Genomic DNA, 23,188 nt, shown 5'->3' on the forward strand with positions numbered 1-23,188 from the left:
TGCTGGTGCTGCAACAATACAACCAAAAAAAAAAAAAAAATCAAGAATTTGAGTAGAAAACCATAATGAAATACACACAATTTCAGCTGCTGAGTGACTTCCCAAGGTTGCTGTTTGTATTTTGAAGTTGTTGTTCTTCACACTGTGTTCTATTTAAAATTTGACTGTGGATTTAAAGTATCGGACAAAAACAACTTTCAAACACATTCTACAGGAAACACTATGAGCTGTCTGTCATGAAACCTCACTCACCGCAAGATTAAAAAAAACAAAGCAAAACAGTCAGAGGGTGTTATAAGGCTCTTCCATTTTTAGGAAGTATTCCACGCTTTCTCCCTGTTCTGAAATCCCAGAGCTGTTTGATGCAAACCTCAGCATTTTCTAAGAGTTAATAGCAAACTCCACTCCTGCCTGCATCTGAACTTTGGCCAGATCACTCAAATGACATTTCAGAATGGCTCCTGTGGACAGCTTGCAGCAGCTAATCCCTCTGGCTGAGATTAGCACTGACCCCCCCCCCCCCCCAGCACTGCAGAACTCCCTCCCTCCAGCACTTGAGCAGCAGAGCCCTCCCCTCCAGGCCTGTTAGCAGGACAGGACAAACGCCAGAAGGAAAAGAGGCCTTCATAAACTCTTCCAGGCTCAGCTGGGCTCTAGGCTAGTTAGCAAAGTCCTAACCTACCTTCCACAGGCTTATTCAGAACCAGGCCCCAGGCCAAACCCAGCTTCTGAAAACTGCCAGGAAAAACTCACCCAGCGGAGCTCTCTGCTTCTGTGCAGAGGAAGGGCTCCTCCCAAGAGGCTTCTTGCTACCTTCCATTCAGAGCTGGCTGTGCTTCACTGCACACTTGTTACTGCAAGCCTGCATCATGATTTGAGTCTGCCCACCAACTCCAAATATGCTCCACGTTTGAGCTTATGTAACATTTGCTACTACTGTAAAAAGCACTTGAATTACAAAGGTCCTGGCAGATCAACAGAAAAACAGGGGGTGGAGTCTAATTTCATCTAATATGGTCATACAAAGCATGCCGGGCTAGTATAAATGAATTTCTCTATTATCAGTGGTTCTCAACTTTTCTAATGCTGTGACCCTTTAATATAGCCCCTCATGTTGTGGTACCCACAACCATAAAATTATTTTCGTTGCTTCATAACTGTAATTTTGCTATTGTTATGAATTATAATGTAAATATCTGATGTGTGGGATATCGGTTATGTGACCCACAGGTTGAGAACCACTCTTCCGTATTAAAGGACAGGCAGTTTGTCAGAACTGAACACGGAACTTAGAAATTTGCCTGCTACAATGTGAATTACCCCAATTGTTTTCTAAATACCTGTAGGTAAGCAATGCTACTGTAGGGTTTACTAAAATAAAAGCGGAGGACTGATTTAAAACCTGAGTCATTAGGATAGTTCTATAAACATTAGTAGCCTTTCTCCATGTTTTATTTCCCTACATTAGCTACACTCACTAACGGTCAAGAATATTAAGCAAACTTTTTTTAAAGCCAGCTTTTCCTTCCTGAATCAAGTAACAACAATCTGGACTCGTTTTTGATACATATTTTCACAATCTGCCCAATATCATACATGCTTATTGTGTGGTTAAGCATCCATGCCCTGGAAAGCCAAAGCAGAGAGAACTTCTGCTCTTCATACAACTGCTCTCCGTGGCTCCTTGTCGGCAGGTGACGCTGGCATGGCTGTCCCCTACCTCAGCACTGTGACCATCTCCACAAACTACCCCTTTCTGTCACAGACAAACCTCAAGTTCAACAGATCTGAGAAAAACTGCCAGCTGACATGAGTTTTAGGGAATAATGGCTCAGACACTTGGTGGGTCAGAATGAACAAAGGGAGGGAGGGGAGATGACAGGATCCCTGCACAAGTGAGTGAGTGAGAGTGTGTGTGTGTGTGTGTGTGTGTGTGTGTGAGAGAGAGAGAGAGAGAGAGAGAGAGAGAGAGAGAGACAGAGACAGAGACAGAGAGACGTTACCATGAGGGAATACCAGAAATAAGTTCTCAATTAACTCGAAAAGAGAACTGCCACACTGCTTTACATTTACAGCAACATTCAGATTCCAAAGAGTTTGCAATTACAATCCCCATTCAGTAGTGCGTTGCTGGCAATCTACCCTCCATGTCTCACAGGTATAATCAATCACAAACTCAACACTACAGTAGCCCTGAAGACACTAGAGGAGAAGAGCAGGCTTTTAAGTACAAGATAAGGAAGGACACTACTCCTGAAATCCTTTGAAATTAATTAGCATAAGCAAAGATTTCAAGTGGGGGCATCTTGGTTCACACCCTGCAGTCCCAGTTCTTGGATGACTGAAGAAGTATCTCTGGGACTCTAGGGAGCCTGGGCTACATAGCGAGTTTCAGGCAAAAGTGGACTACTGAGTGAGACCCTATTTAGTAATAATAGTTAACAGTGAAGATTTCAGGCTAATCTGTTAGATTTCTTAAACTAGAAGAGAAGCAAATTCTATCATTTATGATCTAAATGCAACAGTTCTTAGTTTGGTCCACAGTGACTCACCTGCCTACCTCAGGGGACAGCTGAAGGGTCTCTGGGACAAGAGGCCTTTCTTAAGCTAAGCCACAGTTTCACTGCACCCATGGGATCAGCCTCCAGTGCTCATTTGTGCAAGTGTCTGACTATCTTGCTATATTTCAATTTATTTTAAATTTTATTATAAAAAAATCACATACCCTAATTAATCAGACCCAGAGACTGCACAAGTCAGTGAAATTCCATGCAGTTACAGTGGCCACTTGTGATAGAACTATGGGGCTTTACACTGTGCTCCATATATTCACTTGTGAATATATCCTGTGCACTGCCACCAAAAATGAAAACGCTATGAGAGTTAGAATTAGAAGGACAACTATCTTTATATCCACCTTCATTTTAAGCAAGATTCACTCCACATTCCTAACATTTGGTCTTTCTGGCTCTTTTTCTACTTGTTATACAATATCCACAGACACACTTGTTTACATATAAACACTTTTATTTATTAGACTGTAAGGGAGAACATATGGACCTTTTTCTTTCTAAGATTCTAAGACCTCATTTAATATTCTAAGTTTAAAGTCTATCCATTTTCTAGCAAATTTTGTGATTTCATTTTTCTTCAGAGTTGAACAGCATTCCAATTTATAAACATACCACATTTTCATTATCCACTCATCTGTGGATGGACGACTAAGCTGGCTCCTCCATTTCCTTGCTGTGGTGAATAAAGCAGCAGTAAACATGGAGATGCACTATCTCTACATCAAGTTCTCTGCGTGGACACTCAGGAGGAAAATAGTGGGGTCGTATGGTAGGGGCTTTTGGTTTGTTTTGTTGTTGTTTTTAATTTGGAGAAATCTGACTGGTACAATGGCTATATTGATTTGCACACTCACCAACAGTATATAAGGATTTCTTTCTCTCCAAATCTTTTTCAACATTTTTGTTGAAATTTATTGATGACAGTCATTCTTGACTGGGGTGAGGTGGTATCTCAAAATAGTTTTAATCTGCATTTCCCTAATGGCTAGAAACAATGAACAATTTAAGAACAGTCACTGTCCACCTGTGTTTATTTCTTGTGTGCTTTTTTAATATTCCCTTCTGTAAATAGGGACAGTGCTAGTAAGAAAAAATCCTGAAAACAGTAAATCTGTAACTGTTCTGGGACTAACTCGGGGTACTGTGCACAGCCTGGGGAGGTCTCTGTACCTGCTCACTGTCTACTTTATTCTGAGACAGTCCTGCTAATGATAAGGCTGGCCCTGAAACCTGTGACCTCCTACTTCAGCCTATAGGGCAGCTGTGATGTACGCATGTTCGTGGGTAAGAGGAATAATTTGAACTTGTTCTTTTTAACTATGTTAGAGAAAGTATGAGTGATAGTGAAGGCCAAGAAAAATGTACATTGAGAACGTATACATAAATACAAAAACTAAGAATAAAGATCAAATTTCAGATTAAACATTACTCAGTGCTCTGAAAAAAATCTTGTTTAAGCTGGTCCTGGCTTTATTTTTCTTGAAAAACATTATTATTTTGTTTAAATAATTTCCCAAGAGTATATACAAAGTTTTTTCTTTGTTTTTTTTTTTTTTTTTTTTTTTTTGGTTGTGGCTTATTTTTTTCCTATGAAAATAATTAAGGCAACTTATTAAAAAGACAAAAATATCATTTTAATTAAGAATAAATAACACCCTTACCTTACAGACCAAAAATCTTGTACCTGCCATAGTTTTAATGGTATACACATAACCATTTTACTGAGGCCAAGAGTCATGAAGTGGCCCTGCTGGTGTGGAAGTGTGATTCGGAACAGCTAACAGCCAGAGGGCAGTGCTGGCTTGGGAAGAAGGCACAGAGACCAGTAGGAGCACTTCCAACTGTATGGCCTAGGGAGAGAGGATCCCAGCTTCACCGGCATCACACTGCCGGCCGCCGCCTCCAGGTGGGGAGTAAACCAGTGCAGGACCAAGTACACAGTAGGCATCCAGTGAGTCTTATCTATTATTGATTACAACCGAGGGGAAAACACAGGATGGACAGCATTTGAAGAGACAGAATTAGAGTAACATACAAGTTTGTACTACAGAAATTAGTCTATCCTTCACAAACCTTGACATTTCCTAAAAAGCACCCCTAAAAGCCAGAAGTGCCACCCTATGTTCTGCAGGGCACCAAACAAGCTGCTGGCAGTTATGAAATACTGTGTTCCGGTCACTGGTGTAGGCAGCTCTTCATCTTACAAGAACACAAGCCTCCACTAACTCCTCCGTCTCAGCAGGCCAGGCCGGTTATAATTGGCCTTAATTGGCACTTAAAGCAGCTTTAACATTCCTTAGCTGCTGCCAAGGAGCACTTGAAAGGGGAAGAAAGTATTTTCAAACTTGGAAATACCAAGTAATTCATTCAGCCGAGGGCCTGAAAGACTGCTATCTTAGAACCAGGTTAGCTTCACCAGGAAATGCAGCCATGCCATCATGCCGCGCTCATTAGAAGAGCTGGGAAATGAAGTTTATATGAGACAATTCACCTCGGGGGCTGATCCTACAGAGTAGCTTTGCTCTAGCTTATGTCTTCTGATCTTTCTGGGCTAAATCAATACTTCATGTATATAAGGCGGACATTATACATTACTCTCATGGCCTGATTCCCAACGATGTGTGTGAACCATCATCTGATCCCTAAGCTTTGTTTATCAACTCATAGACAAACATGAACACTATTAAAAGACAATCAATTACACCAAATGCAAAGAGGGTGTGAGCCCAGAAGAGTGGTAATACATTTTCCTTGGTCTTGCATTAATCCGGCCGAGCGCTCCATCCTTAAGGGATTACACATTCTGCAGGGGAGAATCCTGAACTGAGAGGACTTTCTTCTTCCCTAAGGTAAAAGCCATACAGAATGAACAGAAATTTCCCACAGATGCCAGAAAAATTATTTTGGTTTGAGTATTTCAAAGTCACTCATTTTGAAGTATTTCTTTGCCTTATATGACTAAATATTACCTAGACTTAAGAGGTACTCTACTACACTAGCAGGAAGAAAGTATATGGGTTGAGAAATTTTCTTCAATCTCAAAATACAGTTAAACATGTGAGAGAGAGTGTGTGTGTGTGTGTGCGTGCGTGTGTGCGTGTGTGTGTGTGTGTGTGTGTGTGTGTGTGTGTGTAAGAAACAGTGTGAGGCTTTAGAAAAGTAAGCAGAAACTCAGGCAGTAGGTCCACGGCCTCCTCCTAGCGGGGTCGATACTCTCCGTGGCTGGTGCAGTCCTCACAGCTCTGTCTTTTCATAAAGTCATCGAGCAGCACTTAGCGCGCGCGCACTCTCTCTCTGTCTCTCTGTCTCTCTGTCTGTCTCTCTCTCTCTCTCTCTCTCTCTCTCTCTCTCTCTCTCTCTCTCTCTCTCACACACACACACACACACACACACACACACACGTGCATGTATGTGTGCATATTTCTTTTATGAGGCAGGGTTTCACTCTCTCTCAGGCAGCCCTTGAACTCATCGTGTATCTTATCTTTCCCAGACCTCCAACGTGAAACAATCCTCCTGCATCTGCCTCCTGGGTGCTGGGATTGTAGGTGTACACCATCACTCACGGTTGAGTATATATATTTAATACGCCCAGCAAAACACCTTTAAAGAAGGCTGTTTAAAAATTTCTAGTATAAAAACTCATCCAGCTACTTAAACAAATACCCACGACACTGCCCTCACTTCCTTCCCACATTGCTCCTACTCCGTCCACAAGGACACCTCTCTGCTCCAGTTACCACAATCCTAATCTAAATGGTTTTTCTCATCCATCTTTTAACCCTAGCCATGCAAAACAACATACTAACTGGTTTCTCTGGTTCCCTCAGTGGCCCCTATGTCCACCAAGCAACCCAAACTAGAGCCTGACACTTTTCGACAGTCCTCCAGTGACAATGCATGAGCACCGTTCCATTGGATTGCTCCCATACCTTACAGGAACCACCGCATCAACTGACCTGGTCTCCCTTTTCTAACTTCAATCCAGACCCCTTTCCTCTTGGTACACTATTCTGTTTCCTCATGAGCCATCCTGCCAAGCCTACTTCCATCCTGAACCTTTTTTTTTGGAGCTGAGGAGCTAAATCCCCAAGCCCCCACCCTGAACCTTTTACAGTTGCTGTTTCCACTGCATCAAACCCTCTTCCTCCAGATCTCCGATGACTGGCTTCAACTCCGTACAGAAGCTGTCTCTCACTAGTAAAGGAGCCGAGCCACTCCTCCTCACACGATTCCTATGAAACACTCCTGCAAACTCTCTCGCTGTGCCTTGTTGTCCTCTTTATCTCTCCATCCCTAAACAAATACAGATTGCAGGATATCAGTTACTCTTCTGCTAACAGCACATAGAAACCCCTGGCATTTAACTGGAACAAAACAAATATTTGTTAAAACAAATGTCATGGATGATTTAATGTCTTCTAAAACAAATCCTAAAAACACAGATATTAATAAAAGCAGGTATGGATAGGAGGAAAAAAATCAATCTATTTTCTAACTAGAAATGAAAATGCTTCTTCAAATAGCAGAAACGTCAGTGTGGAGTTCTCTGATCACATAACGAAGAAAAAAAGATAAAATGATGTTATCTAGAACAAGAACATTCTTTTCTCTGATGCTACTGAACTTGTAAGTTTTAATTAGCACTATTTGGCTTGTGGTAAAGAAAAATGTGAATTTATTTTACAACATGTAATTAGGCTGCAAAGAGTGCAGGAGGAACTGTCCTCTCTGACTGACTTCCACAGACATTAAGTAGAGCACGGAAGCGTTCATGTGAGGCCACTCCTGCTAAGATGTACCTTTCTGCTTAGTACCTTGGCCCTCCGACTGGGGGGAAAGACCTGGCACATGTTTCTACGACTCTGCAGTTGTAACAGTTTATCTATTCACTGCAGAAAGAAAGAAAGTAATAAGTTCTCTCAAGAGCTACAGAGCCTTTTCTATAAAAGAGGGACCTTGGCTTTGGCTCACCGCCATGACTCTGGGTTAAGTACAAAGGCAGGCAATAGCGCAGTGACCGCTGAATCCAACATCTTTCAAGTAATAAAGGGTCTCTCTGATATAACAGGTTTACAATGCTGATCCAGCTACTCTAAGCAAACTTAGAAAATTTACCTGAGACTAAACATCTGTCACTAATCACATAGTCCAGTATATGTAGAATTCATTTTATCTTCTTGGGTTTTTCTTTTAACTCTATCCATCTATATTATATGCAAAAAAAAAAAAAAAAAAAAGGTAGCTTGGTGCATTTTATCTGTGCAAATGAAACTCAATTTAGGACTTTCATCTATAAACCAGGAATAAAACAGAAAATGGAATAATATGTGCAAAAATGCTTTGGAAATCATCAAGTACTATTAAAAATAATCAACAATCTGTAGAAATTAGATGTTTTAATTAATACCAATATTAAAAAATGTTAGTTATCAACAAAATTTCAAAGTAAAAAAAATACCATACTATAATACTATAATTCATTGGCAAAATTTCCTACACTTAAAACATTTTTTCCTCATTCAAAAAGTCACCAAAATATTCAAATAAAATAAAAACACCCTAAGTCAGTCATCACTTCTTGTGTCTAAGTCAATCAGATCTGAAGGTCTGTTCTAGATTCAATAGCAAACCCTCTGTTTGTGATGCAAAGTAACCCAGTCACATGACAGCAAATGCTGGTCACAAACTCCTGTCCATTTTATCAACAATGATACCAGGTCTAGTACAACAGATCAGAGTAAGCATCATTTAACTCTATATTAACATTCTTTGAACTCAATTAATTAGCACAATCACCAAGAGTGATTTCTCCTGAGTAAGTTACCCATACTCTGATGAAAACGACATTTTGTTGAATGCAATTTATGCTGGCACCCACAAAATACAGAGCACCCAATTCATGAAGTGCAAGATTCATCGTCAAGAGGAAGGAGCTGTAAGGTGACAGCAGTGCTCATATCAATGCTGCTCTCATGCAGCCAGGAAACGGCCAGTTTGTGGCTGTCATTTGTGAGCAGAGGTTGGACACAGGCTTGAGTTTCACACTAAGGCCTGACCAATGGACTCACAGCCACTTACAGTGTGAGCAACAGATGGGTGACAAAGGGACTGGCATGGGAGCCTTCTGCATAGCAACAGCAGAGTCCAGAATCCTGCTTCCCAAGTCTGCTACTTCCCAGGGGTGAACTCCCAAATCAAAGGAAATAAAATCCAATAGCTTAAGCTGGTGTTTCCCAAAACATGAACTATACTTCACTCCTAACATTATTAATATTAAATCATAAGTAAAGCAAACATACTTCCAAACCTCTTCTAATTCTGTGGCTAAACCATATCGTACGTGCATAACCGCATTACTCCTAGCCATTCAGGTCCTTTGCAACAAAAGGGGCAGGTCTCAGGTTCAGAGCCAACACTGGCAGAGCATCAACAAAGAACTAAATATTCTTTACCTTACACTGTCATCCTTTATGATAAACAACACTAGCCTTTTCTATGTTTCCCTAAGAGTTTTCTTTGTTAGTGGTTTATACAAATAAAAACTGATTGAAAGAAAAGAAGTAGGTGAAATCAAGTCAGTAAATAAGTCAAATTTCATCAGCTAGAGTCTGATTAATATTGAGAATGACTGGCTTAGTCACAAGTCACTACCATGCCCTAGAAAATCAAGTGGATCCACAGGGTTAATGAGTGGATCAGCCTAACCAATCTAATGCAAAATGCTCCAAAGGCTGACATTTGATCAGGGTTTCAATTAATTATAGAGATTCTAAATATGGTACCTGTCCAGGATGAATCAGTATCTCTCATCTATTTCTCTTACATAAGATCACTCCTATGTCTGTGTAAAAAGTCGTAGTGTGTGGGGGGGGGATGGCGGGTAAAGGCCCTCTTCCTAAACAAAAATGGTGAACAGCAGAGCACAGGGCGGTGGGGCCTACGCAGAGACTCTGTGGAGTCGCTAGGAAGGACACATGCAATCGCAGGCAGGCTGCAAGTCCTCCCGAGCTATACGCTACCACCACCTGTGCAGATCCAGAGACAAGTTATGTGCTAAGACCACAGTTATCCAGTAGCACAGGCCAACAAATCCGTCACTAACTCACTGAGATTCCCTTTTCAAAAGAATGGCACTTTTGGCTTTAGAGAAGGTTACCATCTTAGTCCTCATTCATGTTTACAGTTTCAGCAGCAATTAATGTGATGCTACCAGCCATGACACAAAGACTTCAAATAGGTTTTTAAAAACAGGGCCTCCTTTCTCAGCAGCACTGCTAGTGTCAACAAGTCAGAGTAGGTGTGCACCAGTCCCTGTGCCAGCCCCTCCGAGCACCTGTAACATTCCAAGAGTGGACAGTGTCTGTGAAAGCAGGGAGCGTTAGCCAACGTGCAAATCTCAAGCAGCCAAGGGAGCTCTGCACTGCCAGTTCCTGGGGTCTGCTCCTGGAGATCCCAATGTGTAAGTCTGAAGTGGGTTTTGGAAAGTGGTCTAGTCAGAACGCTCTCTTGATTCAGATGCAGAACAGGTGCTTTGAATCCACTTACTGAAATTATATTTTTAAAATCTGATATTAACCATAAGAAACATCCTGTACTTAAAATACTGAGTAACTAATTGAAGATAAACATGAAGAATGCTGGAGTATTTCAAAACATCACAGCAACATCAAGAAAACATACATTACTATACAGTTTCAAGAAAGAAAACAGGTTATACCACGAGAGCCTGGAACACTACAGTGACACCAGCTGTCACTGTCACTAGTTAAGTATTTCCTCCAAATGCAACTTGCTGGCAAAAAACATGTGGCCACTTCTCTAAGCAACAATGTGCTGCCCACCAATCTCCTCAACACCCATATCACTGATGTAAGTAACTTATAAGTGGCACCATGGCGTCCTTTCCTGTCCTGGCACCGGCTGTTTTCACTGCACTACCTGTATGATTTTGCAGTAACTGCCTGCTTGTTCCTAAAAGCCACAGGTCAATACCAGCAACACATGAATTCACAGAAAATTACTAACATGTTTTTGTCAAAAGATGCACTCTCTCCATAGGCAGGTATGAGATTTTCTAAGACAAGCTCTGACTCCCAATGCTGAAATCTCCAGGAATCCAAAGCACTCAACACAGTCAAGTAAGTAAGTAAGATTCATCACAACTGCAAGTGAGAAGAGTTGGGAGGTCACAGGAATGCTCGCGCCAAAGCCGCTTTCCTACAGCCAGGGCAAAGTCAGATTCTTTCACTGACTTCCTTGACCACACAATGATGTGAAAACAATACACATCCAGTAGAAGCTGTAGTTTGAATTCTGGCCATTCTCCAGGCCTGATGCTGGGTGACAGCAATAGCCTATAGCTCCAGCCAGCCACAACCTCAAGGGAAAAGTTGCTCTTGGTGACAAAATCGCTTACCTAGGTTTGTTCGAAGGATTAAAACGCATCTCTAACGCCCAGTATTTTCAACTTACAGTGGCTTATTAGTATGTAGTTCCACCATTAGTTAAGAGCATCAGTACTGTAATAAAAAAGGACAGTGGCTACTTGGCAAGATTCTGATTTTGAAAAATTTTTGTAGTTACTAACTATTGAAAAAGAATGCAAGAATAGTCCTCCTGGAATTTCATCAAAAAGGAAAGGGAGAAGGGAGGAGGTAAGACTGGTTTGCAAAAATAGTTTACCTTCCACAATTCCCGCACACAAAAGTGGTGACAGGGCAGCACTGAGAGTGGTTCTCCTTGGCCCTAGGGACCCTGGGAACACCTCCCATCTAGGCGAACACGATGGCATCCCTCCTCTACTTCACAATGCTCGATGCCTGCCCTGTGCTGCTTCATCTGCTTTCCTAACTCCACCAACACTCTGCCACTGCTGACTCAGAGAAAGGCCTCCAGGACAGGTCCTCTGCCAGGACCTCTCTTCTCCTAACCTGTAATATTTCCCTAGCCACTAGAGGGACCTCAGCCTCCCGCTCAGGATCTTCGTTGTCACTCTGCACTAGGGATTGACAGAGAGTAAGGTAGACACGGGAAGATTAAATCTGTGTATAATATTGGCATTAAAATAATGGCTTTAAAAATACTTATATGTTGCTTCCTTGGTGCTCTGACAGTTCCCCACACTAAGCCTGCATCCCTAGATAGGAAACATGCTAGGTAAAGTAGTCCTAGAAGATGACCAAGAATCCCTTTTAAGCCTAAAAAAGTCCTGCAGGAAACAGCATGTTTACAGTTTCCCTAGTGCTTCCTTCTAATCCGGTCTACCCATCAGTTCCCAGAAGCATCACTAAGTCATATTCTGGTTCTGAGGATCTGCAACAGGTCCCTCCTAACACACAGAAAAGGCCTGCGAGTTACTCCCAGCCTACTTTTGTACAGGGCTCATCCACAAATGGGTACAGCAGTTCTGGCCAATGAGAACTGTCTAGCACATTCCAGAGAGCCTGGATGTTCTTGGCACAGAACTTCCTCATGTCACTCTGAAACCAGCCTGGACCCACCAAATATGGTTGTTCAGTACATAAGCCGTGCAGCTGCCTGTGGGTGCCTTGTCTAGTCTCATCCAAACACTGCCAGTTTCAGGGGCTTAAAGGTCATTACAAACTACCATCTGCACTTTCCAAAACAGGTTTATACAGCATGCTTAAAAATGGAAAATATTAGACCTATAGACAGACAGCAAAGGAGTTTCCTTTTCACATTCTCATGCAAAGGCTATTTTCCCTAAGAAGACTCTCAGTTCTTCACTATACTGGCTGGCAATGTGTTCTGCCTTATTCTTAAGGCCCCAGGCTGTTTTAGCTCTAGACACAGACCTTCCTGTTTCTGGAGCTGGACCTCTGTCCACTCTGCTGACCCCACCCCTGCCCTTGGACCTGTGGTGTACTAAGCACTGCTGGCGGCACTCTGCAGTCCCAGCAGGAGCCTGAGGGTGCCACTACTTTCTGGACTGTAAAAAGCAAACTAAGGCTGGGTCATTTGCTCAAGGCAAAGAAGGAACCTGTTGTTCTTACAGGTTTAAACTGAAGTCCAATGTAGTCCAGACTTCAAAGGCCTACGTCCAAATATTGGGCAACTGACTGGCTTTCTTTTCCAATGTCAGTCTTCTGTGTGGTAGTGCGCACCTCTAATCCCAGCACTTGGGAGGCAGAGGCAGGCAGATCTCTATGAGTTCAAGGCCAGCCAGGTCTACAAAGCAAGTTCCAGGACAGCCAGGGATACAAAGATCCTTGTCTTAAAACACCAAAAAGCAAACTAACCACCAACCCAATGAACAAAAACACCTACTAAATTCACAACCAAGGACTCAAGAAAGAAACCTTTAACAATTGATGTAAAGTTTCAAGATACTTTCTCCTCAGATTTCAGGAAAAGCCAGAAAATGTAGATCAGAAAATAAAAATATAAAATTCAGAAAACACCCAACACGATAGCTTTCAGCTCTTTCTATGAATTGGAATGCCTACTTCCTGTAAGGAAAGGTGCGGATATCCTCCCCATACAATCACTGGCCTTCAGTCTAGCATGTGGCTTTACCTTTCCCTCCTGATGATTTTCATGATTCAGCACTTACCATAATGAGACTGAAATGCCTGCGGTTTGACAACTTGGTTGCAGTCGTTACACACCACCAAGTAGAAATCATCATGTGCCGGACAGAGACCAAATATTGGCATATCTGCAACAAAGAAACAGCCATCACTCACTTATCTGTTAGGCCTGGAAGCACTCGGACACTACTTTCCAAAGGCAATGCCTTATTACAGTAAAGAGTACATGGATCATTTAGGAGCCTATCACAACTGAGAAAGAAATCAAACCAGGCTAAGGCCTTTACAAAGGGTTGAAATATGATTCATTAAGTTATTACAAGGTGTAAATAGAGCTATTAAAATGTACACAATGAATACATTAACACAATAAAATGATTAAAGGTGAACTCTACCATGATTGAGGAACAATTCGCAAGAAAATGAAATGTGATTAGTAATTCACAAAACTATAGCAATGTTTTTATTTGCTTAAATATGCAAATATTTTCTATTCCAGTCAGCTGATCCCAAATCCTATGGAGCAAATAAGAAAGGTGCAGAGACACCAGAGAGAGAAACTATCCATTTCTCCACCATGCCATATGAAGAAAAATTTTTCTACTTGTTTTTAGGGACCAATAACCTCTTACATCCTGATTCCACTAGACTGACTTGGGTACAAACACATTAATTGTACTTTGATTTTTCAGAATAGGGCAGACGCGTTTTATTTTGTTTTTAAACAACAGTGAAAACCAAACTATGTGCATATACATGAAAATGCAAAATAATTTCATTTCCTGTAAATATGGCTAAATATAAAAAGCTTTAACTGTTAGATATTGTTAATAACAGTCTAGGAATCGGCTCAAAGTTTAGATCCAGAATCTAAACTTTTTTGTTGTTTTGTTTTGTTTTTTGAGACAGGGTTTCTCTGTGTAGTTTTGGTGCCTGTCCTGCATTTAGCTCTGTAGACCAGGCTAGCCTCGAACTCAAAGAGATTCACCTGGTTCTGCCTCCTGAGTGATGGGATTAAAGGCATGCTCCACCTCCGCCCAGCTAAACTTTTAAAATACTTCAAAATTATCAATTATAAGCAAGTATTTCAATGAGTGGATAGATAGCACATTTTAACTTGGCAAATATCTTAGCAGATCAAACTAAAGAAGGCAGGAAAGAACGAAGTCTGGGGGTGTAGCTCAGTGGTAGAATGCTTGCCTAGCCTGAGCAAGGCCCCACAAAATAAGTAACTAGTAAAAAAGTAAGTGGGAAGCTAAACAGCTTCTCTTTTCATTCCTATAGATTTAATTTCACTTTCGTGCATAATGAATGGTATTGACTTGAAAAGAAACAGCAGTAAGAGATGTCAGAAAATGATGTCTAAGATATCAAACTGGTGATCTAGTCTTCCCAAGTGGCTATTGCTGGCACTTTCTTGACAGTGTCTATTATACTGAATTGCATGCAATAGCCATAAATCTGAAACCAACTGAGGACATCATGATTCTGGGATGCAGGCACCATCATTGAGTAGTTTGTCCTGATTTCTCACTTTATCTGGACAGCTACTTATACAGGTTCCACTATGTCACTACTCCAGAAAGAGGAGACTGAGTCAGGCAGTGGTGAATACTTCGTCAATAGCCAATAGCAGGGAATCAATACTAATACATACATTGGTTTGAACTTGGTCTCTTAAGACCAGAGAATGATTCCTAGGCATTCTAGATTCTAACATCAACAACCTGGAATGTCAGAGCCAAACACCTTTGATTATACAAACTGAGTAGAAAATGTAAGGAACTTGCAGCACACTGTTATTTCCATGACTAAGCTTAAATAAATGAAAAGTAACAACTGAACAAGGTACTATTTTCTTTAAAAGCATGCCTACTTTAGGGTAAACACAGTACATATTCGAGTAGGGTAAAGTTATAGTCCATGGAATGATGTACATATAATATGCTATTTTTCTTTTTCAAGACAGGGTTTCTCTGTGTAACAGCCCTGGTTATTCTGGAACTCACTTTGTAGTTCAGGCTGGCCTCAAATTCACAGAGATCCGCCTGTCTCTATCTCTTGAATGCTGGGATTAAATGTGTGTGCCACCATGCCCAGTTATAATATACTACTTTTCTAAGGCTATTGTTTGACAAAGAAGTTGCATTACATCCCTGTGATAAGTATCCTATAATAGGGATACTAATGAGAAAAACTCCAGTTACTAGAGTGGCATGAATTTCTTGTTCTGTGTTACAAAGTATAAAATTTCTTTAAATATCAAATTAATAGTTTAATTAATGAAAACAAGCCAGTTAACCTTATTTAATAAACAAAAGTTAAACAGCATTTAAGAATGATTGCAACTTCCTTTTAGCCTGTGATGAGCTGGTCTGTCGTTTCTCCCTGTGCTCAGTGATAGGCAACATTCTGTGATACACACGCGTCAGGTAAGCACAGCAGTAAATGATGGAACCCTGCACTTGGGAAGCTGAAGCAGTGGATGAGTCTGAAGCCAGCTTGGAACATAATAGTGCTACATAGCAAAGTGCTGTCTCAAAAACCAAAATCAAATGTGTTTACATATACATTCAGATACTTCTGGTGGCTAACTCTCTACCCTTTAAAACCAAGGCAATTTGAAAAACTAGGGCAGAGTGTAGTACAGTGGTAGAGTGCCTGCCTAAAATGCATGATGCTCTGAGAACAATACCCAGGGCTAGGTAAAGGAAGAAGGAAGGAAGGAAGGAAGGAAGGAAGGAAGGAAGGAAGGAAGGAAGGAAGGAAGTTAAAGGAAAGAACTAAAGAGAGAAAATGTATAGATCCTTGCAAGTAACAGTGACTGATAGTGGCACAGTGACCTTTATGGAGAACATAGTGTCGTTGTCTTTAACCTGGCTTCCATCACCCTTTCAAAACCAGCGAAATGGAGGAGTTATTCTGTAAGGAATCTATTTATGCTAAAATTTCAATTTCCTCAAAAATGTAAGATCACTTGAGATTTAAAATGACAATATGAGAGCTATAATCATAGTTGACTTTTTAGTGACTGACACTATTTGCTGTGACCTGTGCCAAGCACTTTTTATATGGCTTATCACATTTGTTTCCTTCTCTTTTGTTCAGAGACTATTTTATTATAACCTTTATTAATTGTACATATTAAGATTCACTCTACTGTTTCCATACAGGCATCAATCACATCCATCCACTTTCCGACTCTCACTCTTGCCTCCCACTGCCCTATTCCATTTATATCTGAAAAGAATCCTACAATAGAATACTCTTTTGACTTTAGGAGAAATGAACCTGTCTAGTACCACCCAGCGAAAAAGCATGGCAGCAGGTCTCAGGTTTGCACGCTGTAAGCTCATCCTTAGCCACCAGTCACACCTTGTCTAGCTGGGCAGCATGTGTATACGTACACTGGCACAGTGGAAACCATGCGAAACACTGAGTCCCACTTCAGACCATCCTGGGAAACCCAGTTCCTATTCCAAAATCTAAACGACTTTAGTTTTAATTTTGTAAATTATTTGCTTTCAGATAGTCATATCTGGATATAAGGTAGTGAACACAAAATAATTTAAATAAAATGTCTTTGGGGTAGGTTCTATAACCATTTTCTGTACTAAGACATTCCAGGGTCCTTAGCAACAGGAACAGAGTGTAGAATGTTGTGGCAACCAAAAGAAACGAAGTGATTTATGAGAGAGGCAGTATGTATGTATATATACACACAACATGCACATATTTAAATATATATAATATAAATATATAATATAAACATAAATAAATATATATTATATATTTAAATAATATATATTTAAAGCATAAACTTCACAATCAACCCACCTACAAATTAACATATGGGTTCTATCAAAAAGGAGAAGTCTGACTTACAGCAGAAAAAAATATTTAATAAAAATGAAGTTTCTACTGACTTAAAGTTTACAAAATACATTTTGGACACATACATTACTTCATCAACTGGGTACTTAAAATAATGAAAAGCTTTGAAATTGTACTTGAGTTCATGAATTATGAACTAATTTAAAATGAATAAATGCAGTTCTTGTAAGCCCTAAATTTTCCTCAAGATTTAGGTTAAATAAATGAGAAATGGCCCAGCACCTTCATCTAGGCTATCACTTACTTTGGGGACCCCAGACCAGCATAGTGAAAGGACTAGGTATAAGCACATGGGCCCATGAGCATACACATGTAGAAATCCCACTGTCTCCATGAGAACGAAGGCTGAGTCAGAGGCTAGTCCTCTAGCTGTAGAGAATATACTGAGTTCACTTTGCTGTTGGTACCGTGGGAATGAAGGCCGTATAAGAGGCTAGCCCTCCGGCTGTAGAGAATGTACAGAGTTAGCTTTGGTGTTGTCACCTTCACTTTGAGAACTTTGACAACAGAAATTCAGGTGTTGTAAGAAACCATTTAATCTTTTCAGGATCCTGAGTATCTCCCTTCTCACACACAACCCAAACTTCTATACACCAATGGCTCCCATCTTCAGTCCAGACTACTCCCAAGCTCTGTCTAAATCAGTGGTTCTCAACCTTCCTAATGCTGTGACACTTTAATACAGTTCCTCATGTTGTGGTAACCCCCCCCCAACCATAAAATTATTTCATTGCTACTTCATAACTGTAATTTTACTACTGTTATGAACCATAATGTAAATATCTGATATTCAGGATATCTGATATGCGACCCCTGTGAAGGGGTCATTCAACACCCCCCCACCCCCTGCCCCAAGAAGTCGTGGCCAACAGATCTAGATTCTGTTTCCACCATGTACCAGATGCTATCTTCTAGCTACATACATCTCACACAAAATTATCAGGCACAAGAGAACCCATTGTTGACTCAGCCCTAGTTTTGCTTTCAATTATCTCCCCAATTCTGGGTAAATACTATTTATTCTTCAATGGCTGAAATTTAAAACTTAGGTGCTAAGTCTCGGCATGTGTGAGGACCTTGGTTCAACACCCAGTAGGTCAAAAATAACAGCAATGACAAACCCCAGGTACCTACCATCTTTGAATTCTCCCACCTAGGCTACCTGTAGATTCCTGGTCCGTTCTAAAACCTTGCCATGGCTCTCCAAGGCCACTGGTGCAGGGCTACTGCAGCACCCTTCTCTGCCTGCCTGGACTCTGAAGAAGTCTCCTAAGTAGCTACCAGAATGCCCTTTAAAAGCTTCCATTAGGTCACAGTGGCATTTACAAATCAAGTCTGAGCCCTTATAATAGTTTCCGAGGTGTGCTTAGAGGCCCTTTTCCCATTCTTCCTGTCTCCCCTACCCCCCAATCCCTTACCCTCCTGCTTGGTTCCCTCTGCTTCGGGCACACCGACATCCTGTCCAGGGCTGGTGCTGCACTCGCTCCTCATAAATGCCTGGCAGTTTCTCACACATGAAGTCTCTCTCAGCTTTAGTGTCACGTCTTCAAAGGGTGACTCCCCTTTTCAATAATCTACTCTGTGACTGGGACTTCAGCAACGTGCCTAAGAGTGTGGGCTGCTATCACTCTGAATCTTTGTTTCCTAAAGACAGATGTGACTGTGGGCAATTTCTCTAACTTCCTTGAAGCTCTTCACTCGTCAAGAACTGATGACCACTGTGTCTTTTACACTGAATATCCACAAGGTGGACACATAAATAGAGTGAACAGAGGCAACACTTGAGGGACACCTGGCCCTTTGCTCACTCAGTGTCTTCCCTGTCTGTGGTAGTCACGCACTACTGTTGAAGTGGCCAGGAGACTAAAGCACAAGCTAGGAGACAACAGACCCAGGGTTTGAACTCAGGCCTACTAGTCTCACAACTCCAGTACTCTTGCACAATCAGCCCCTTCTCCCCCAAGCTATATGTACCTGGGCCCAGTTGGGGTTTGCTGCCCCCACACCCTTCCCCCTGCTCCAGACCACCAGCCTATGAAGCACCTGCACTGCTCCTTCACTTGAAAACACACTCAGGCTCCTGAGTAGTTGAACTCCGTATTCAGGCTTAAGAGTCAAGGCATTCTGTGAGACGGATTCAGAATTCCATCAACTTTCCTTATTTCTCCACGATGCCATCTGTGGATCAGAATGACTCCCCCTTCTCTTTCCAATGACCGTCAGGTTTGTACTTGGGCCGTTTACATCTCTTAAAGCCTCATACACTCAGTAAAGAATGAAGACGTCTACAGTCCTTGCCAGACTCAAGAATGAGCTCCGGAGTGTTTGGAGAAGTGGCTGCCATCTGGAATATTTCTGTAGCTTGTTTTGAGAACTAAAAACTAAGATCTATGAACTGACCCCCAAGGCCCTAAATAAGCAGGCTCAGCCTCTTGTGATCTGGCCTTTTAGCCTCAGCCTTCTGGTGCGCTGGGACCCTGACACTAGTTTCCCCCGCTTTACTTTATCCAGTCTTAGCCTCATCATTTCCCTGGAGACTTGTCTTAAGCAAATTCCTGTCACATGGTCCTTGCCATAGACCGCCAGCACCCCCTCAACATGTAACTAGCCATCTACCATACATCTTTTAGTCTTCTCTCAGAAGACACAATTTACCTGTTTTTCCCTCTGTCTTAGTAACATGTTTAACAATAGCTATAAAGACTTCAGCAATTTGAATAGTAGCCATTCTCAGTGATGCCATCTTAAGCTATATGGTTACAATTATGCCTTTATGTTATTTAGCATCTGGTGTAAGTAAACATTCAAGTTTGGTAAACCTCTTTGAACACACAATCCCACCCTCTAAAAGCAGTTTCTGATTTTCAAATCTGCATACAGGAAATCCTCTTTGCCAGTTTTCCGGTGTAGTGATACCTAAGGGCAACTCTAAAGTCCAACTATTTGGATTAAAATTTCCAGTTTCTCTATTGGAAACAGAGAACAGTTAAAGCACTTAACCTCTGTAAACCTATAAATTGCAGCTACTCAGAAGGCTGAGGCAGGAGGATCACAAGTTTGAGATCAACTGGGCAGCACAGGGAGACTTCCACCACAAAAACCCAGCTTTATTTAACCCCCATGAACCTCAGTGTCCTTGATACAAAACAGACTTCAAAGAATCTGAATTTTTTTTACTGTGAGGATTAAACAAAGTAATCTATGGAGATCACTGAGGGCTGAGCTCGAAAACCACTAGAAATAGCACACCTCGGCTCTCTCAGGACACTGATACATACCAAAGAGCAATGGCTATTTACAATGTGAGCTGACCCCTAGAGTGTTCGAGAGATCCCATTCCAGACCCCACACATGCCCTAGAGGCCATTCAGGGAACACCAGGGGAGATCTGTGGAGGCTCCTCTACACTGCAATTCAGAGAGAATCTAAGACTTTCAGCAGGGCAGCCACATTTTAGAGAAGGTAGCTCAAGCATGAGTGTGCATCAGCTAGGGTAGGAGGGAGGGTAGTCACCAAGACGACAGAGGCAGATGAAGGGATCCAGGGCCGGCTCCTCAGTTCTCTCCTTTCTCCATGCAGCTACTTTAGATGCAGAGACTGGTAACAGGACAGGAAGACTAGAGTGTATTATAACAACAGAACACTGAGGGCTAAGACACAACCTCTGCAGCCAAGTTAGATGTGCTCAAATCCTAGCCCTATGGATTTCCTAGCCTGTACCTAACAGAACCCACCTCAGTCAGGAGACATGAGAATAAAACACTCAGGACACTGCCTGCCACACAGTAAGTGCTACAGAAGATTGGAACGTTTTTTCATCTTCCTCCTGGCTGTCCTTTGGTCTTTGAGCTAGGTGGTTATGCTGACCTGGGCCCACTCTTCTCCCCAGGAACGAGAATGAGGTCCTAAAATCATAAATAGCACTTGGCCCAATTAAACCTCCTACTGGATCACTAATGCAGTCATTATGAAAACTAGGGCTCGGAAAGCGTTATAATGCCTGCAGCCTTGGCTGGCACACCTACCTCCTCCCCCTTTGGCATTCTGGTGTTCTGAGGTTCCCAGAAGCACTTCAGGGCCTGCCTTCACTAATGTGGCTTCCTCCAAATGGAATGCTTTGCCTGGACAGCTCCAGAACTCAGTTGGTACTTCACGAGGTAACTCTTCCCTCACCGCCTACTTGAGGTAAGCACTTAGTTTTTCAGACAAGTCTCTCTGTTATTCATTAGCTATTTGTGTTTGGGCTATTGCCTTGTCTAAGATAGAAATACTAGGAGGTCAGAGCTCAATGCTTGACACACAGGAGGTCTTTAACAACTGAAACTAGTCTCTGAAGTTAGCCTGCCTAAGTTCAAATCCAACCATGTCACATAAAAGGAGTGTGAGCTTGGGCCGTAAAGTACCTTGTGAAAAGGGAGACGACGGTAAGGGGGAGTTTAGAGAAGAGACAGTACACACACACACACACACACACACTCCACACAGGCCTCACGACTGTCTGTCCAGATCATGTGCAGGTGTGCCACGCTGACTACTGCTTTCATTGGGAGTAGAATATACCAACTGATACTCACAGTCTCAGTTTACCTGAAGCCACCAGCCCTTAGGCACACATTTTAAGTAAAGACTGAGTTACGTATCATGGCAAGAATTTATATGTATCATTCATCATTAAAGCACTGTCTGGGTACTGGGGATTTATTTGCAAAGGAACCTCAAAAAGTTTGTCTGAGCTTTGATATATAAAAAGTAATCAGTTTGTAATTACTGAGTACTTCCTGCATACCAAGTACAATGTCAAATATTAAATAATATTATTTGACTTCTTGGGAATGACACCATTTCAGAAAAACGTAAGCATTGCCTGATTTTAGTCACAGAACCAGCAAGCTGAGAGCTCAGATTTGAAAGTAAATGCTGTCTCTACTGCTCCCTGAGGTTGTCTCGTCTTTCCCAAGGGATTTCTGCTCTTTATCAAGCTTCAAGTCATCCAAGGTGTTCCCATATAGCAGGAAGTTCTGTGGGTCCTTCCGGATTATACACTCTCACTGTTCAAAGTTTCCTAGGACTCACATTTATAGCACCATCCATATTGGAGACATTTCCAAATAACCTAAGGGCTGTAGAAACAGGTCTCTCTCAACAGCTTGAAGTTTTGACGAGACTCAGCACTTGCTCTTTTCTTCTTTCAAACAGTAACTCTCAATAGAAGGCAATCAGAAAACTGTAATGCTGTTAAATACCACTGGAGTCTTAACCAGGAAAACATAAAACAGAACTTTATTTTTACCCATTAGGAACATCTCTGAGCATGCCTCAAATTCATATCACCTACTCTGACCATTAAAAGGAACTCTACCTGTTTATACCTAATGTTAAAGTTGAATCAAAGAACCAACCAGACAGAAAGACCAATGAGCAACCTGCCAAACTAATTATGGTCTGGTCTAAGGATCAGTCTAAAAAAATTAGTGTGTGTGCACGCGCAAAAAGATGTTTCACATAGAAAGCAACCAACAAAAAACACCATAGAACCAAAAAGCTTACATAACAACACACTACTGTAGAAAGAACACTCCATGATGGACAATGATCTCCCCAGAAGATATGTATTATGAATGATGAACACTTTACTGGTCGAGGAAGCCCAGAGACAGCCCTTCCCCCTGCAAAATAATAACAACAATACTCAGGCTATCATCATTCCTCTTGTGCCAACCATAACTAGATGGTAAAACCTATTGCTAAAGATACTGGACTAAAGTTGCAGGACACAGAGAAATCAAATTGGAACCAAGACACTTCACCCCTGATGGCTAGCTTTCATTGTGCTGCAATGTGCTATCCTGGCTACCAGGGGAGAAAATACTGTGGGATGTCTTTCTGTATGCTGTGAATATGTGTTGTTCCCATTGACTAACAAAGCTGCACTGGCCTGTGGCAGGGCCAGAATGGAGCCAGGCAGAAAATCCAAAAGGGATAGGGAGAGAAGAAAGATGGAGTTGGGGGAGACTGTTCTGAGCCGCTGCCAGGAGCAGCAAGATGTGAGAGGCCATGTGGCAAAACAGATTAATAGGAATGGGTTAAGTCAAGTTGTAAGAGCTAGCTAGGAAGAAGCCTGAGTCACAGACCAAACAGTTTGTAATTAATACAAGCCTCTGTGCGTTT

The 23,188-nt window shown here is 41.7% G+C and overlaps 1 protein-coding gene across 10 annotated transcripts in view; it reads right to left on the bottom strand.

Annotated features, from left to right (window-relative positions):
- Window positions 1-23,188, bottom strand: part of Atxn7 (ataxin 7) — a 157,446-nt gene that overhangs the window by 36,908 nt on the left and 97,350 nt on the right. For 9 of the 10 annotated variants that reach the window (XR_008217204.1, XM_052734096.1, XM_052734091.1 and 6 more), the window contains one exon: window positions 13,150-13,254. Coding sequence is in view for 9 of the 10 variants with exons in the window: in XM_052734096.1 (XP_052590056.1) it covers window positions 13,150-13,254 (105 nt within the window). In the remaining variant the exon portion in view is untranslated. Of the gene's footprint in view, window positions 1-753; window positions 881-13,149; window positions 13,255-23,188 lie in introns of those variants that run through there. The other variant, XM_052734097.1, reaches the window with a different exon arrangement.

The sequence above is a fragment of the Peromyscus californicus genome, unplaced genomic scaffold (genome assembly GCF_007827085.1).
Source record: "Peromyscus californicus insignis strain IS unplaced genomic scaffold, ASM782708v3 Scaffold_12__1_contigs__length_115047231, whole genome shotgun sequence".
In the NCBI taxonomy this organism is placed as follows: Eukaryota; Metazoa; Chordata; class Mammalia; order Rodentia; family Cricetidae; genus Peromyscus; species Peromyscus californicus.